Source organism: Pimephales promelas, chromosome 7 (genome assembly GCF_988280905.1).
Source record: "Pimephales promelas chromosome 7, fPimPro1.hap1.1, whole genome shotgun sequence".
NCBI lineage: Eukaryota > Metazoa > Chordata > Actinopteri > Cypriniformes > Leuciscidae > Pimephales > Pimephales promelas.
In genome coordinates this window covers 14,269,747-14,288,365 of record NC_142775.1, presented here as the reverse complement: position 1 = coordinate 14,288,365, position 18,619 = coordinate 14,269,747, and the positions used below count along the sequence as shown (strand labels likewise).

Below are 18,619 nucleotides of genomic sequence, written 5' to 3'. Positions count from 1 at the left end.
TAATAATGCAATACAATGCAGACTACTTGAGATTTGCTTTCAGCTGTGAAGATGGAAGCAGAGCGGCCAGAAAGCGAGAGGACAGATCCCATTGGCATGGCCTTCACTGATTCCGCAATGCATCTAGATGATGAACTCCCATCTTACCAGAGCCTTGCCAGAGACATAGATATGCCAGAAAGCCCCTTTGCTCGAACATGCCCCATGGAGGATTTTGAAGAGCCTCCAAGTTACCAGGGTCATGCCAAAGATCCAACTGAAAAGCCTGTTGCACAAAGTGGTGCTGTGAAACAGCCTTCAACCGAAGCAGGCGACCCCAGCAATATCCATGAGGTCCAACCAGAGCAGATTCAAGACAAACAAGTGGAAAAAACAGCAACAGAGGGGGATTTGAAGGACAAATCTGGCATGTCAGCTTATTTTGAGACCACTACAATTAAGAAGGATGCTGCTGGGTCTCAAGGAGAAGGGTATTATGAGCTGAGTACTACATCAGAAGAACAAAAGGACTCTACTGGTAACCTGCCATTTCCCGAAATCAGCTACAGCACTTTGGCTCAAACACACTCTTTGGAAGTCCAGCCAGATCTTCCAGAAAGTTGCGCAGACACACTACACACTTTACCAGCAGAGAGAAGAGATGACTGCAGACTGTCTCCTGGAAAACTGGCTCTAGATCAACGGAGTTACTCTTTGAATATCTCCATTGGGGCAGCGAATCATGGCGATGCCCAAGGAAGTCCCAGAAACTTCTCTCCATTGGCCACCGACATAATGTCTCATACTAGTGGGAGCCTTGACGAATCTGCCGATTACCTTCCTGTCACAACTCCCTCAGTGGATAATATCCCTCAGTTTCCGCCACTGATCTTGGAGACGACTGCCTCTGTCACAACTCCATCATCTTCACCTCCCCAAGCAACGATCACTGATGTAAAGACAAGTCCACAGACAGAGTCTCCAGAATCACCTGTCCAAGCCAAATGCTGTTATAAAAACGGCACCGTCATGGCCCCAGACCTGCCTGAAATGCTGGACCTGGCAGGTGCCCGATCAAGGTTGACGTCTGACAACACAGAACCCGATATTATGAGGAGGAAGTCTGTCCCAATGGACATGTCCTCTATGGTGAGTGATTCCTTAGCGCATTTGTTCAAAGGTGACCAGGGCAAGATGGTTACAAAGAGAGAAATGCAGCTAGAGGAGCAAGGATATTGTGTCTTTAGTGAATACTCTGGTCCCATGCCATCCCCTGCAGATGTGCACAGTCCAATGGACTGTTCTTCTCACATCTTCAAAACAGGGATATCAGAGGAAAAAGAAACTGGTCTTGATACACTTGGAAAACAGGAATGTCTATCGACTGAAGATCTGAAAGCAACAGAGGTTGTTTCACCACAGGCAGAACCAGCAAAAGAAAAATCAAGGGATGAAGATCCCTTTGAAAATGAAAGTGCACCTTCTGAAAAACCTTCTACAGAGTCCAAGCAAGAGGAATCGGATCTTTTGAAGACTGAACCTTTGGAAGAAATCAAGAGTCCAACTTTACCTGATAACGAGAAAGGACAGTTAGACAAACAAGCTGAAACATTCATCACACCAAAAGTGACGGTTACTCTTGAGGAACCAAAGTCTGATTTTGATGCAGGTACTAATCTCTCAGCTGAAACTGAAGCTGAAATTGCTGCCTATGAGAGGCAAATTCGCAAATTGGAGATGGAGGACCGGCCTCTGAGTGTAGAGGAGGAGCGGGAACTCCAGGAACTCAGGGAGAAGGTGAAGAATAAACCAGACCTTGTGCACCAGGAAGCCTATGAGGAGGTGGATGCAGAGGATGCATACCAGCTCACTGGAGCCGCAAAGGACAGAATTGCTCGGCCCATTAGACCATCTCCAGCATCTTCTGTAGAAAGTGCCACCGATGAGGAGAAAATGCATGTTGGTGAGTTTGAAAAACCTAGATCACCTGGTAAGAAAGAGGCTCTACAAACAGATCCTAATAGATTATCTCCAGTTGGCTCTTTTGAGAAATATTTTAGAGAGGAAAGACCTTCTGAGCAGGAGGTAAAGCAGAAGGACTCAGTGGAGCCCCTCAAAGAGAAAGTTGCTGAGGAGAAACCTCAGCCAGCTCCTTCGAAGACAGATGAGGGTTCTGTTGACACCATAATGACACAAGAAGTAGAGGAAGAGGTTGAGCTTGCTAAGGAGCCTGAAGAGGTTATGCCAGAACCAAAGCCAGATCTAAACTTGGATGAGAAGCCAGTGGTTGATAAAACTGAGCCAATTGAGGTTGTAGTCGAAAAAGAGGAGGTAAAAGTGGTTGAGAAAGAAGTGGAAGATGAGGAAGTCTTGGATGGGGCCAAAGCTGCAGAAGACACCGTTGAGGCTCGAGCTGCAATTGAGTCAATAGTGACAGTAGAAGATGATTTCATCACGGTGGTGCAGACCATCGATGAGAGCGAAGTCTCTGGACACAGTGTACGTTTCTCAGCTCCCTCTGAAGAAGAACATCCAAAGCTCCCCCAAGAGGAGGAAGAGGAGGAGGAGTCTGTGGAAATGGCACAGGAAGTAGAGATGGAGGCTCCCGGATTAGAGGAAGTTGTAGATGTCCCAGAGCCTATTCAGCCTTCTATATGTCCTGCTAAAGAGATAGAAGTGCCAGAGAGTGAGGCCCCAACTCAAAGCTACGACGACTACAAAGATGAAACTACCATTGATGACTCCATCTTAGACAGCTCCTGGGTGGACACTCAAGGTGTGATTTTAATATCATTTTTGCCTTAAAATTTGCTCAGCAAATGACAGAATATTTCAGAATTGTTAACTTGTTGTCTATCTTTTTAGGTAGTTTGAAACGTTCGTAAATTAAAGGAGTAGTTCACTTTAAAAAAAAAATGGCTGATCATTTACTCAACCCCATATCATCCAAGATGTCCATGTCTTTCTTTCTTCAGTCGAAAAGAAATTAAGGTTTTTGATGAAAACATTCCAGGATTTTTCTCCATATAATACACTTCAGTGGGAACCAAACGGTTCAAGGTCCAAAAGACAGTTTCAGTGCAAGCTGCAAACTGTTCAAAGGGCTTTAAAAGATTTCAGACGATGAATAAGGGTCTTATCAAGCGAAATGATCGCTCATTTAAAAAAAAAAAGTTTAAGTTTTATAAGCTCAAATGGTTGCCTTTCTCTGTTCTGTGTGACTCTCCTGTTCGAACTCGTTCATCAAAATGAACAAATCTTTTCCCGAGTCAATTTGTTCATTTCATTCGTTGAATGAACCAAATGACATGAAAAAAGATTTGTTCATTTTGATGAGCGAGTTCGAACAGGAGAGTCACGAACGCACATTCGATGAACGAAATGAACAAATTGACTTGGGAAAGGTTTGTTCATTTTAATAAACGAGTAAAAAAAAAGCTTATAAAACTTAAACTTTGGGTTTTTTATATATATATATATTATATTAGTGATCGTTTCACCTGATAAGACCCTTATTCCATCTCAGATAGGGGTATTACTTTATTTTATTTTATTTTTACTCTTAACTGTTTTTATTTATATTGATTGCATTTACTGAATGAGCACTGTGCCACTCTTCGTCCGACTTTTTATTAGGATTTTTTTATTCTAAACTTTTTTAATTATTCTGACTTCTTTTTGATTATTTTAATTTCTTCAATGTAAAGCACTTTGAATTGCCACTGTGTATGAAATGTGCTATATAAATAAACTTGCCTTGCCTTGCCTTGCCTTATTCATCATCTGGAATCATTTAAAGCTCTTTGAACAGTTTGCACTGAAACTGTCTTTTGGACCTTGGACCATTTGGTTCCCAATGAAGTCCATTATATGGAGAAAAACCCTGCAATGTTTTCATCAAAAACCTTAATTTCTTTTCGACTAAACAAAGAATGACATGGACATCTTGGATGACATGGGGGTGAGTAAATTATCAGCAAAACTATTCCTTTAACTGGCTTGCCTATATACAGCAATACAATTTGTCATTTTATTATTTCTGTGAGAGTGTAAATTAACTGGCTTGCCTGTATACAGCAATACAATTTGTACTTGAGAGCCATGTTGAATTTCAAGTAAATGCATGTTTACACCCTGGTATAAGAGTAGCTTGCCTGTTTCACTTCATGTACTCTGTAGATGATGATAAGAGCATGGCTACGGAGAACATTGAGCCTCTTCCCAGAGTGATGAGCCCTGTCAAGAAACCTCCCGCAGAGAAACCAATCAAACAGAGGGCTAAAGGTGGCAGGGCAAAAGGACGAATCACCACCCCTGAACGTAAACCTGTTCGCAAGGAGCCGGTACCCATCCAGAAAGAGGAGCTAAAGAAGAAAAAAGGTTTTTGTTGCTGGAGTGACATTGTTTATTATGTATATCCTGTATTAATTTTTCCATTATGATGAGCATTTTTCTTTAAATCTTTGTTTATTTCCACTTTGGATTGATGTCATGTATCAAATGTAACATTTTGTATTGAGTTTTTTTTTTTTTTACTTATAAAGTGGAATCAATCTTCATGAGTTACATTTTTATTTAAATAAATTAATTTATCATGCTTCATCCAATCATGACCCCCCCCCCCCCCCCAATACCATTTATGTTAAATTATTATTTTAATAAAAGATTGATGATCTTTTAATGGGAGTGACTGTACATGTATCTCCAATTGTCCCGAATCACACTGCTGCTGTGACTGTCCTTGATTCTTTGTCTCCCTCTTGTAGCTCTGATTAAGAAGGCTGAGTTCACAAAAAAATCTGATATTCAGACGTGCTCTCCTTCCCGGAAGAGTGTGTTAAAGGCTACCGTAAGGCACCCTAGATCTACTCAACATCACGCGTGTGTTAAACGGAAACCCACAGGTGATCTCTGTCACAAGGAGCTGTTTTGCAATGTGGCTGGCAAACATGGGCATTGGCATGTTGATTTAAGAGTGATGCTTGTCTAATGTTGTATTCATTTTTTTCATGTATTTTATATAACAGATTGTTTTTAATTACATACGTTTATGTTCATGCAGTGTTTGTAATGAGGCTCACTGGTGTTTTATTCAATTGTTTTGTTTATAATGTTTTCATTTTCTTAAAGTTTGACCTTTCATTTTGTCGTCTGCATGTGTTCTCTCAGTTGCACATGCTTGTTCACACTTCGTTTTCTTTTTAAAGCGATGCTGCTTATTGAATGTGCGTTGCATTGGTCTCCAGGCAACTGGTGGTTTGAGTGAGTTCTGGGCGCTTGGTTAAAATAAATGGCCTCCATCTCTCTGGAGGAAAGGAACTTATTTTGCCATAATGAAGTTCCACTGTTAGCTTTCTGAGAATTGTGCTTGAATTCATGGTAGACATCTGATACATTGCTGCAATGCCCCAATTAGACTTTACTGAAAAGCCTCTCATAAAATACAGTTCATTTTCAAATTCTCTCTCATGCTGTGCCAAATTGTTTCAGAGCAGAGCTTTCCAGTAGCTACAAAATATTCAGTCGTGAGTCACAATCCATTTCATATTTGATCCTAAATAGCCCAACTTTGGCTTGAGCATTTAGAAAATAAACACTTTGGTTCTGTGGCGCTTATGGACATTGATCTATTAGTTGACCAGCCCAAAACATTGACTCGACCAATGGCGCGAGTTTAGGGCAGCACTGTCTGATTGATCAATGAAACCTGTGAATTAGAACCCAATCTCATGGCAATTCGTACGAATTTTACGAGAAGGCAAATTCGTAACAGTTCGTACAACCTCACTCGTACGAATTAGTAAGATTTTTGCTAAATCGTACATATTATACGAATTGGCCAATTCGTATGAATTTGTACGAATGGCTTACCCCTGACCCCGCCCCTAAACCTACCCATCACGTGGGTTTAGACAAATCGTACGAATTCGTACGAGTGAGGTCGTACAGTATAAATTAATACGAATTAGCCACTTTTTAATCACTCGTACAAATTCAGACAAATTGGTTGTGAGATAGCGTTGGATATCACTTTAGCTCTATGATAAATAATAAAATATGTATAAAAAAGCTTTTAAAAATGTCATGTACATGTGGCTGCTTTTGAATTCAAGATTACATTTGCAGTGTGTTTGCTTGTGTGTTATGTTCAATACGCTTTATTTTCATTAGAGAGGATATATATCTAAGGTCATGGAAACAATATTTCTAATCATTCTCGATCTCTCTTTTTCTCTCTTTCTCTCTGCAGTGTCTGCAGATGGCCGACTGCCCTTCAGTGTGGCCAGGCATTCCAGAGATCGGGTATCAGATTTTAATTTGATGCAAATATAATGTCCCCAATTCAAGCGCAAAATTAGCTTAAAGGAGTAGTTCACTTAAAAAAAAAAATTCGCTGATAATTTACTCACCCCCATGTCATCCAAGATGTCCATGTCTTTCTTTCTTCAGTCGAAAAGAAATTAAGGTTTTTGATGAAAACATTCCAGGATTTTTCTCCATATAATGCATTTTACTGGTAACCAAACGGTTCAAGGTCCAAAAGACAGATTCTTTGCAAAGTGTTCAAAAGGGCTTTAAACGATTCCAGACTATGAATAAAGGTCTTATCAAGTGAAACGATCACTCATTTAAAAAAAATAATAAAATAACAAAGTTTAAGTTTTATAAGCTCAAATTGTCGCCTTGCTCTGTTCTGTGATGCACGTTCGTGACTCTCTTGTTCGAACTTGTTCATCAAATGAACAAATCTTTTTTTTTGAGTCATTTGCGGTCATTTGGTTAATTCAACGAACGAAATGAACGAATTGACTTGGAAAAAGATTTGTTAATTTTGATTCATCGTCTGGAATCGTTTAAAGCCCTTTGAACAGTTTGCAGTTTGCACTGAAACTGTCTTTTGGACCTTGAGCCGTTTGGTTCCCAATAAAGTCCATTATATGGAGAAAAATCCTGGAATGTTTTCATCAAAAACCTTAATTTCTTTTCGACTGAAGAAAGAAAGACATGGACATCTTGGATGACATGGGGGTGAGTAAATTATCAGCAAAAGTTTTTTTAAAAGTGAACTGCTCCCTTTAACAGGCTTTCGATAAATTGTCAAGTCTGTATACTAAAGATCTGCTCAAGTACTCTTAATGGAGCTTTTACACAAACATACCAAAGGTCTTCTTTTTAATTTTGTAGTTTGTTTGTAATTTTGTAGTTTTTTCATGTACATAATATATATGTAATTTTAGTTTTCTAAAATCAATTATGAATAGCGCGCACTGCTTTTGAACAGAGTTAACAGAATGTGACAGAGCTGCATTTTGAGCCTCTACACAGTCCCTTGGTTTCCTCTCTTTGTATTGTCTGTACATCACATCTCATTTCTGCATTGTTTGTTTTACAAGTTTGCATGACCTTCCCTCCTTATTTCCTTCATCGTGCCCCCCGTGATACATTGTGCCCCCTTAAGCAGTTTAATGGCCCATGGACTAACACTACATTCAGTGAAACTCTACGCGTGTTCTTCTTTATTTGTGTGCTTGCTCATTTTTTATTGCCCGAGTGGTTATGTATTCTGGCCAGAATTTAATGCCCTTGTTTTCCCCAAATGTGTGGTCAGATGTTGTTCATTTCCTTTGTGTAAACATTCTTTCATGCTGAATTTTATTTCATGTTTTCATTTTCACCATGCATGAATCGCTCATCTGTCCGTGTTCCTCTCATCATAGACCTCCAATCCCACAACACTAACAAAGATCCCTACCTCTAAAATCCGGGCAGAGGCTTTGTTGCCGGCCCGGCCGAACTCCGCCAGCTCCTCCAATAAAAGGAGCCCGTTGGTCGAGGCAGATCTTTATGAGCCCCGTCCTTCTTCAGCGGGCCCACAAGTATCGCTAAATATATATGTTGTAAAGGTAAGCAGGGAGCGAGATGGTTCAAATGACTGTTTGCTTCCGCACAATATTAGAAACTTGTAACTTTCCAGAGAAAACAGCATCCTAGAATTTGTTTTGGATGCACTATTGTTTTAAGGTCCCCATAATTCTAACAGGATTATTGATTCTGTCCTCAGGATGGTGGTTCTCGGAGCCCAGAGAAGAGGTCATCCCTGCCACGTCCAGCATCCATACTAAGCCGTCGCCCACACATGGCTGAGCACGAGGAGAGTTCCACTTCCATTACCAGTTCTGGGTCCACAGCACCACGCAGGCCCACATGTAAGGCCCACTGTTTTTATTGTTTCGATCTCTATATTTTCCTCTCAGTTTCCTTCTGTTTTCTTCCTTTTGCTTGAATGGTATGATACAAATTACCATGACAATGCAAAACGAGCAACCACTCTTCTAGGTTCTTTAGACTTGCAGGTTTTAATGAGGATATTGGAGAGTTCTGCGGGTTCAATGATCTGTTAAAGGTACAATATGCAAGATTGTTTCGCCACCAGGGGTCGCTAACCTCTTACAATAACAAAGGCGTATATTAATGACGTATATTCCGCATTAAGCGGAATTATGCATCTTGTCGTCAAGATGATGGATCTTATATGGATGAGTGAATACATTGATGTTTTTAACATGACTGTAGTATGAAGCAGGGCGCGATTGCTAGACGTTTACCAGCGCCACACACAATGCGAGTCCCGCGGATATAAAGGAATAAGGACATTTAATTCTACCGAACTACACGCTGAATTACTCACACGGGTCAGTTTATTAGAGGAATTAAACTTGAGGTAATGCAGCGCTGCTTCAGTTTCACTATCACACTAAACGGCATTTGAGTGTGTTGAATGTTGTTAGTTCGGTTGTGTGTCGGCTGTATGAGACTAAGCTAGATTAACATTAGAGAATAACATACAGATCATATTCTAACTTTTCATCATGTTGAACTATATAACATTGATTAGTTTTAAATACATTGATTTGCTCACCTGTTTGCTCAAGTAACATGCAACACTCGCGTCTCTAAGTCGAATTTAGTCGCGGACGTGGAGCTCTCGGCATTTCGAAAGATGTTGATCTTCCTTTTAGTCCTCTTTTTGTCTCAAAGTCTGCTTGCCATGATCCATAATGTTTGAACAAAACCCTGCTAGGGACGCTCACGCTGTTGAGCACGCATAACGGGCATAACCGAGTTTTCCAGGACCCAGTTGTCGCCATGGTTACTATTGCAGTACGAGGTCAAACCTGGTGGAAACCGGGGGTAACGCGGATATGACGTCATTGACTGGCGACTCCTCACCCCTGCTCACCTTGGTTAAAAATCGCAATTTTCTCACGATTTACAAATAGTTGGAAATATTTGGGATATTCTAAGTAATCAACTAAACAAAATATATAACATTGGCCTAGTGGTTTTTGCATATTTTACTACAAAAATCCTGCATATTGTACCTTAAAGCTATATTGTTATAATAATTAAATTCGTTATAAAGTGATGACAATACATTTTTTTTTTTGTTCAAGCAAAAAGTTTGATGCACATCCTGACATCTAACACAACACTTCTTAATGTGGTTTCTAAAAGTAAAAATAACCTGCAGTTAAGCAATATGCATCTTTATTTCTTTAATACATGTACAACCCCCATTTATAATAATATCTGATATTGATCAGACTTAATTATCACTTATTTTGATTATACAGATTACTTACTACAATAAAAATGAATACAAGACATTTTCTTAGTATTGCATGGTTTTCATTTCACAAAAAGCCAGTATGCGCTGCAAGAATTGATGTATAAAGTACTAATATAAAGTGTTGCATTGCCTGAAGATTATGTATTGCTTCCTCAAAGCTTTTCGGAGACGTTTGGATCTTTTCTTAGACACATCTTCTCTGCTTCAGGATCTACAGGCTTTCTTTAACTCATACTCTATACACTCACACCCTTTCTTCCCCTGCTCCTGTAGCATTCCGTACTGAAGTCAAAGCAGAGCGCAGGACAGGCAGGTCTCATAGTATGACAGGTATAGAGTCCCATCCCTACTTTTTCATCCTGTTCATCATCAGTCCTTCATACCTGCTATCCTGTCCAAGGATACAGTCACCATAAACAAGTCAGTGCCATTAAAAGTTATTCACCCAACACATTTTATTACAGAAGTGGAGCTCTAACAATAATTTAAAAAGGTGAATAATTTTCGTTGGCACTTCATAGGAATTTTTTTTTAATGTGTTCTTTTTTCAGTTATGCATGTGAGTACACTTTTCCGTTATGTGTTTGTGGCATTTAAAGTCCATTAAATGTTTGTTGTTGTTTTTTTTATATACATAATGCCTTTTAAAAATCAATAGTAAGATTTATTATTATTACATCATTGTCATCATCATGTGGGGACCAAAAGTCTGAAAAAGTCCACTATGCGAAGAAATGACTTCTAATTTAGTATTATTTTGCTTTTCCAGTAAGATGATCTAAAAATTTACTTCAGAAGCAACATTGCATAAGATATTAAGACTTGTTTTCATAAACCCAGCTTTCTCTTGATTTTAAATGGTTTATTGATACTAATCAAGTGAAAACCTAATTTACTTGATCAAAAATACAGTAAAAACAGTAAGTGGGAATTATTAATATATATATATATATATATATATATATATATTAAAATGTAATGTATTCATTTGATGACAATGCTGTATTTTCAGTATTCAGTCTTCAGTATCACATGATCCTTCAGAAGTTATCCTAATGTTTATTTGCAGCTCAAGAAGAATTGCCGGTAACACTTTAAAATAATGGTCAGTAGTTAACAAGTAGCTATGCAGGAAGTAATAGGTAGTACTGCATTAACACCGAAGTTAATACTATTAACTAATATGGAAGCAATATTAACTAAGCATTAAGTAATAGGTAATTAGTACAAAGGTAGTTCCTTGGTAGGTATTTGATTGTTACTAAAGAAATATATCCTCATTGAGAACTACTTGTGAACTAAGAAATAATAACCAATTAATTACTAATCACAAAAGTAACATGTCTAAAAAGTGAACAATTGTGGGGGTTTTATACTCTTAACATGGTCATAACATTTCAGAAGCACGTGCCTCAAATGGGTTCTTTGTGGAAACCAGTTTATGAAGTTTATATATCCTCCCAAATACATTAGCTAGGTTGAGATTGTGACCACTACTCTTGCCAGGATGGACGCATGTTCTCTGTTTATTTAAAACTTAAACATAAAATAATCCTAATAAAGACAGTTTTTAAAAATAAACCTTAAATAATTACGAAGTGATGCTGACACTCTCATGATTGGATTAGTTCACTATTATGAGCTCTATTGAATGTCAGTCACATACAGTATATCTCAGACTCCAAAGACCTATAACTTTATGTTACAGTTGCTGCCTGAGGAGGACTTCTCTTTAGGACATGAATATAAACATTGATGTTCACTTGTCAAAAACAATTTGTATCTTTAATGAAGAAATTGGCAGCATTTATGTTACGATAAGCAGAAAAACCACATCTACCAGATTACAGTGTTTGTTAGAATATTAGTGCCTCACAGAACCTGTACAGTATGTGTCAAATATAAAATTAAATTACTTGTATCATTTGTGAAAAACATGTTAACTCCTCACTAACTACTTAAGCGTTACCTTGTCATCCCGCAGGAACTACTAGTGATGTGGCCCATTATTTTAAAGTGAAAAACATGTTAACTCCTAACTAACTACTACAAGCGTTACCTTGTGTAAACATTGCGGGATGACGAGGTAACGCTTGTAGTTAGTTAGGAGTTAACATGTTTTTCACTTTAAAATAATGGGCCACATCACTAGTAGTTCCTGCGGGATGACAAGGTAACGCTTAAGTAGTTAGTGAGGAGTTAACATGTTTTTCACAAATTCAATAGAGCTCATAATAGTGAACTAATCCAATCATGAGAGTGTCGGCATCACTTCATAATTATTTAAGGTTTATTTTTAAAAACTGTCTTTATTAGGATTATTTTATGTTTAAGTTTTAAATAAACAGAGAACATGCGTCCATCCTGGCAAGAGTAGTGGTCACAATCTCAACCTAGCTAATGTATTTGGGAGGATATATAAACGTCATAAACTGGTTTCCACAAAGAACCCATTTGAGGCACGTGCTTCTGAAATGTTATGACCATGTTAAGAGTATAAAACCCCCACAATTGTTCACTTTTTAGACATGTTACTTTTGTGATTAGTAATTAATTGGTTATTATTTCTTAGTTCACAAGTAGTTCTCAATGAGGATATATTTCTTTAGTAACGATCAAATACCTACCAAGGAACTACCTTTGTACTAATTACCTATTACTTAATGCTTAGTTAATATTGCTTCCATATTAGTTAATAGTATTAACTTCGGTGTTAATGCAGTACTACCTATTACTTCCTGCATAGCTACTTGTTAACTACTGACCATTATTTTAAAGTGTTACCGAATTGCCTTATATTAATCTTAAAAACAGTTGTGCTGCTTAATATATTTCAGGATACTTCAATGAAATTTCAGAAGAACTGCATTTATTTGAAATAGAACACTGTTAATTAGTTTTACGCAACCTTCCTGAATAAAAATGGTTGATTTGAAAATTAATCTTATTCCTGGTTCAGATTACACGATTTTAGCCCGATTTTGGCACAATCCGTTCGACGTAGGGTGTCGCGGAGATTCGTAAACGACAACGGGCGTCGGGACGCAAGATTCGATCGTATCATCTCGTATAGTGTGTCATAGTGGTCGACAACCTTCGCGTCTGCGATGCTTCACGACATCACGAAAAAAAGACTAGCATGTTTAATTTTTTTAATGCTCATCCACGGCGGTTCCGCCACATGTATGAGGTTGACCAATAGGAGCACAGAAGCTTTTCCATACACAACTTTCAAAAATGGCGAAACGAAAGAGAGACGATGGTGCTAACGTTAAAACTAAAAGTAAAAATATATAAGAAAACAATATTTTACCTCAAGTTCTCTTTGGAGGATTGACAGCCCATACTGTACCAGCAATCCAGGAACGTGTCCATTGTCGGGTTTTCTTTCTTTTTTTTTACTTTTTTCTGAACACAGAACAGCCAATACAACACTCACTGCTTCATCTATGGTTTGTTTACATTCGTTTCCGGAAGTCCTTTGCTACTAGTTTCGCCTTCTCGATGACATCACGCGCGCCGTTAAAGACGGCATTCGATGACTGGTCAGGAAGCAACGTGTAGTCTGACATGTTTCTCATTCACGACACAAGATTTTAGGAGTCAAAATCGCGTAATCTGACACATTGACTATCGTAACAGACAAAAAAAAAATCATGTAATCTGAACCAGGCATTACTGTATCTATATTAAACAAACATTCTCTGAAAACAGGTCTCAGTATCATATCTGTTTAGGGAAAAGCTAAATAGCATTTTCACTAGTGGACTTAAGACTGCACTGTATGATTAATGTGAGAATACATTTGCTAATGTTGCACTTCCTAAATCCTAGCATTTAAGCTGCTAATTTATTTCTGTTTCAACTGCAGGCACAGAGTCTGCTCGGTCCCGCTCGGCCCGCAGTGGCACCTCCACACCCCGCACCCCCGGGTCCACGGCCATCACCCCTGGTACCCCTCCCAGCTACTCTTGCCGTACTCCGGGAACCCCCCGCACTCCGGGCACCCCCAAATCCCTCAGCCTGCTGTCACAGGAGAAGAAAGTGGCCATCATCCGCACACCTCCAAAATCTCCGGCGACCACACCCAAACAGCTGCGTGTCCTTAACCAGCCGCTCCCTGACCTCAAGAACGTCAGATCCAAGATCGGTTCCATTGACAACATCAAGTACCAGCCCAAGGGGGGCCAGGCAAGTCCAAGCTCCCAATTTATCCTGATTTCACCCCAACTGAGGCTCTCTTTGTCCCCCTCCCCATCCGTCTTTCTTGCTGTTTTTTACGATTCTGTGTTCCCTGTGTGCACACGGTCATTTAAAGTGTGCTTATACTGTATTTCGCATTCATTCGCATGTATCAGTTCACTGTGTGCATGCTAATGGCTGCACATTATAGCTGTTAGGCCATTTCACTTGTATCCTAGTCTTGGATTGGCTAATATAGCACTTGTTCTTATGACATGGAGCAAATCATCATGTACCTTATTTATTTATTATATAACTTTTATTTTAAACGGCAACATTTGGACTTTGTAGAACCCGTCACCAGACCATAACTGTGTTATTCTGTATTAAATGAATATTTGGGCTGTCAGTTGATTTCAATTAATTGCATAAGTCATTTTAAAAAGAAAAACAATGTTGTATATATTTAAATGTAAAAATATTACATTTTTAACAGTCATATATCATCAAATTGTGCTCCCGTACTAAATAATAAGTTATTTGTCTTTATTGCTTATATTTCAATATCTCATATAGAAATGCTGGAGAGACTTTTCTAACACCGAAAACTTTTGGATATATTCGATTGTATGCTAGATAGCCTTAGGTTGCATTTTGGGATTAAAGAAACGTCAAGGATGCACACATGAATGCACCCATGCGCCAAGGTTGTTTTCCTCCTCTGTCTAGGACACTCTGGTCTTGTAGGTTTGTTTTCCAGGATGAGTAGAGTTCATTTGGGACGATGGGGACAGGCTCTTGATGTAAACACCTCTTGTGTTTTTAGGTCATTTCTTGCATGCTCGCTGTAATGAGAGGGTGTAGGCTGCGTGCTGCTGGAGTGGCATGTTTATGTCTGGCCCGTGGCAGTGTGTGGCAGTGTGCAGCAGTGCAGAGAAAAGGATCTTGTCAGCCAGAGGAGTGGGAGATTGGGAGGTTATTAGGGTGGGAGATTGCAGTGATAAACTGTAAGGAAGGACATTGGAGTAATTGAGTTTGTCTATTTTATGTGTCTCAGAGACAGTGTGTTGGATTGCAGTTCTTGACAAAACGATGTGTGAAAATATAATATTGGGAAACATAAAGTTTTTAATGAGGACAAAATTGTTTTTCTTGCACTTTTGAAGTGAAAACTTTGACAAACAAATCAATATTAAATTATTACATTTGAAGTAATATTAAATGTTGGACGGGCTTGATTGGATTGGAAACAATGGTATTTTAAATAAAAATAATTTTAAGAATTATTTGAATAACATTCCTGTTGATGTTATATGATTTTTATTTAATTTAAAAGTCTTTTCTCCCAATGAAGTCCATTTGTAATGTTATAATGCTTATTCATAATGCTCATTAAAAACAGTTCAAATTTAGATTAATATTTGATTTCCTATTGCATAAGCTAAAAGTGCCGTAGCAATAAAAGGTTAATTTTATCCGAAATGAATAAACTCTTAAGGTCCAGAGAGTGAATAGATAAAACTACATTTGCATCAAATATTATATTATTATGCAAGTTAAAAAATCTTGACTTGCATAATAATATAATAATGAAATACAACAGAAATGTACATTGTTACGTCTTTTAAAGGAGTAGTTCACTTTAAAAAAAAATAACTTTTGCTGATAATTTACTCACCCCCATGTCATCCAAGATATCCATGCCATTCTTTCTTCAGTCGAAAAGAAATTTGATGTTTTTGATGAAAACATTCCAGGATTTTTCTCCATATAATGGACTTCAATGGGAACCAAACGGTTTAAGGGTTTAAAAAACAGTTTCAGTACAAACTTCAAACGGTTCAAATCTTTTTCTGACTCTGTTCGTTGAATGAACCAAATGACATGAAAAAAGATTTGTTCATTTTGATGAATGAGTTCGAACAAGAGAGTCACAAACGCGCATCAAAGAACAGAGCAAGGCGAGCATTTGAGCTTATAAAACTTAAACTTTGTTATTTTTAAAAAAAAATGAGTGATCTATTTGCTTGATAAGACCCTTATTCATCGTCTGGAATCGTTTAAATCCCTTTGAACAGTTTGCAGTTTGCACTGAAACTGTCTTTTGGACCTTGAACCGTTTGGTTCCCATTGAAGTCCATTATATGGAGAAAATGCTGGAATGTTTTCATCAAAAACCTTAATTTCTTTTCGACTGAAGAAAGAATGACATGGACATCTTGGATGACATGGGGGTGAGTAAATTATCGGCAAAAGTTTTTGTTAAAAGTGAACTACTCCTTTAAGCAATGACTGATAATACTGAAAAGTAGCAATTAAATCATTGTCACTTTCTTAGTCCGTCCCTAGTCTTTTTGAGCCCTGTAGACTTTACATTGATGAATCATTTAGTGAACTTGAAAATGGCATTGGAGTTTATTTTAGGCCACTCAGGACACCCTAAGGAGGGTGTGTTGTATAACCTATGCCACGGCCTGAATCTGTCTGGGCCCAAATGCTCCCACACCCCCTGGATGACAGCGGGTGTCTCCCCAGCATAGTCACTCACAGAACAGGTCTAAGAGACAGTGACATGAGCCAAAGTCACTCATGGTTGAGTGAGCGGGCATGTGGCGGCCACTGCCAGTCTGTGTTTGCCCAAGGGTGAGACTGGATAAGAGTGCTGCGCCTGTCTTTGCCTTAATGACATAATATGTCTACTGAGGGCCACTGAAGCAGACGGGGACAGTCTGAAAACCCGGAAACTGGAAAACTTTGAAAGCCATGTGCGTGTTTAATGTCAGAACATTTCATTGGGTTAATATTCGTCCAAAAGCTGCAAAGATGCATCAGCTCTAGATACTCGTCTGTTCAAATCTAAATTGTTTTACTTTACAAATATAATTAATAGTGATGTTTATTTTCTTTTTTAATTTAATAATATAATATAATAAAAAAACATATAATAATATAGTTTTGATAACATCCCCACTGAGGTTGTATCATACCTATTTTATTTTATTTATTTATTTTATTCCCCCACCCCCCCATGAATTTACACACAGTATTATGTTAAAATGTAAAGAAAAACGTTACTTTTGTTAAACTATTTTGTCACCAGTTTGTGAATCCTGCAGAGTAACATTCTCATGTAGATATCATCTTATCTTTAAGAAATGTCATCCCCTATAAAGTCCGTCTATAGTGGAGTTTTTTTGTGCTTTCAAGACTTCTTTTAAAACCTTAACGCTTAAATGGATGTTCAAAAACGAGCATTTATTTGCAGTTTAGTTAAAAAAAATGCCCTAAACTTTGGTGGAAGTTTTGACTTCTGAAAGTTTCTGTGTTTTCATGTACAGTAAAATGATCTCAAAACCCGATTGAGATAAGATTAAGCAAAAATCTGACTCCTCGTGTGACCCATTTAACATTCTTTGTGTGTGTGTGTGTGTGTGTGATGTATGTTTCATGGCACTTTTCATCACGCAGAGTTGACCTCACCACATTTGAGCTTGAAGAGTGTATGTAAAGTTAAGAACTTTCATGACTCATGTGTGTCTCGAGACCAAACACAGACTCCGGGTCTGGCTCCAGCTGTCTCTCTCCCTGAAGGGTCATCATCTGTGCATTATTCTCCATCACCCCCTCTGCGCCGGTGTTTGGTGCACTTCATTCGGGGTTACAGTATTTAAGTAGACTGCTATTTGTGCAAGAGTGTGTTCAAGAGATTTAAGTAACATTGACTTCAGTTGTTCACTCTGTCCTGCTTTCTGAACCAGCCCAGGTCCAAATCCCTATTCTCTAATAAATGAACACTGTCTTAGAAAACAGCTGAGGCCAGTTAAAAACACGCTACTACAACAGCCAACAGCCTGGTGGTGAGGGCATTGTCCCACTGCAATAACAGCTAAATGGATTGTGCATCAGGTGATGTGTGAATCCGTCACTATACATTGACTACAGCTGTCAGGTGTCATTGCATGAGTCTGGTGTTTGATGGACTAAAGTACATTTAGCCTTTATAGACTTTATAGATATATACTGTAATGTTGCACTGACTGATTAATTTTCATTGGCCTCTTAGGTTTTTGTTAGGGTTTTAGGCATCTTTTCTTTTTAGGCATTTTTCTTTCATTATGCAATAAATTGAATCATGCAATTTCACTTAGATTTTCATTATTCTTTAATTTGATAATTAACTTATTAGTTTATATATGTGAATATGCAGTATGCACTGTAAAACATTTCCAAATCTCCCAACTCAAACTTTTCTAGTGACTGATCTAAATTTTTCAATTGAAAAAAAAAAAAAAAAAAATAGATGTTTTTTTTTTTTTTACTGTGTAATAAAAATATGCAGCATTATATACTATATAGCATATGTAAATTCATGACCAATAAAATAAAATAAGAAATAGAATAAAAAAAAATAATAATAAAAAAATAACATCAAAAAGATTTCATATGTAATTATTTAAATATGATATATAAAAGATAATACATAAATTTAATCAAGATAATATAATATGTACATTTATACATACACACATTATATCTTTATTATAATATATGTTGTAATAATTAGGGCTGCCAAACGATTAATCGCATCCAAAATTAAAGTTTGTGTTATAATATATGTGGGTGCACTGTGTATAATTATTTTGTTTATATATAAATACACACATATGCATGTATATTTAAGAAAAAAAATTATTTATGTTTACATAATAATATAAATTATATATAAATCTATATCTACAGTACATACATGAAAATATTTCTTAAATATATACAAGCATGTGTGTGTGTTTATATATACAAACACAGTGCAACCACATATATTATGTA

At 37.6% G+C, this 18,619-nt stretch overlaps 1 protein-coding gene across 17 annotated transcripts in view; it reads left to right on the top strand.

Moving 5' to 3' along the window:
- Nucleotides 1-18,619, top strand: part of map2 (microtubule-associated protein 2) — a 130,312-nt gene that overhangs the window by 103,406 nt on the left and 8,287 nt on the right. For 13 of the 17 annotated variants that reach the window (XM_089133092.1, XM_089133101.1, XM_089133099.1 and 10 more), the window contains 8 exons: nucleotides 44-2,755; nucleotides 4,159-4,359; nucleotides 4,746-4,883; nucleotides 6,230-6,282; nucleotides 7,698-7,883; nucleotides 8,042-8,186; nucleotides 9,884-9,940; nucleotides 13,482-13,801. In XM_089133092.1, the coding sequence (XP_088989218.1) occupies nucleotides 44-2,755; nucleotides 4,159-4,359; nucleotides 4,746-4,883; nucleotides 6,230-6,282; nucleotides 7,698-7,883; nucleotides 8,042-8,186; nucleotides 9,884-9,940; nucleotides 13,482-13,801 (3,812 nt within the window). The remainder of the gene's footprint in view (nucleotides 1-43; nucleotides 2,756-4,158; nucleotides 4,360-4,745; nucleotides 4,884-6,229; nucleotides 6,283-7,697; nucleotides 7,884-8,041; nucleotides 8,187-9,883; nucleotides 9,941-13,481; nucleotides 13,802-18,619) is intronic. The other 4 variants (XM_089133093.1, XM_089133089.1, XM_089133094.1 and 1 more) reach the window with 3 other exon arrangements.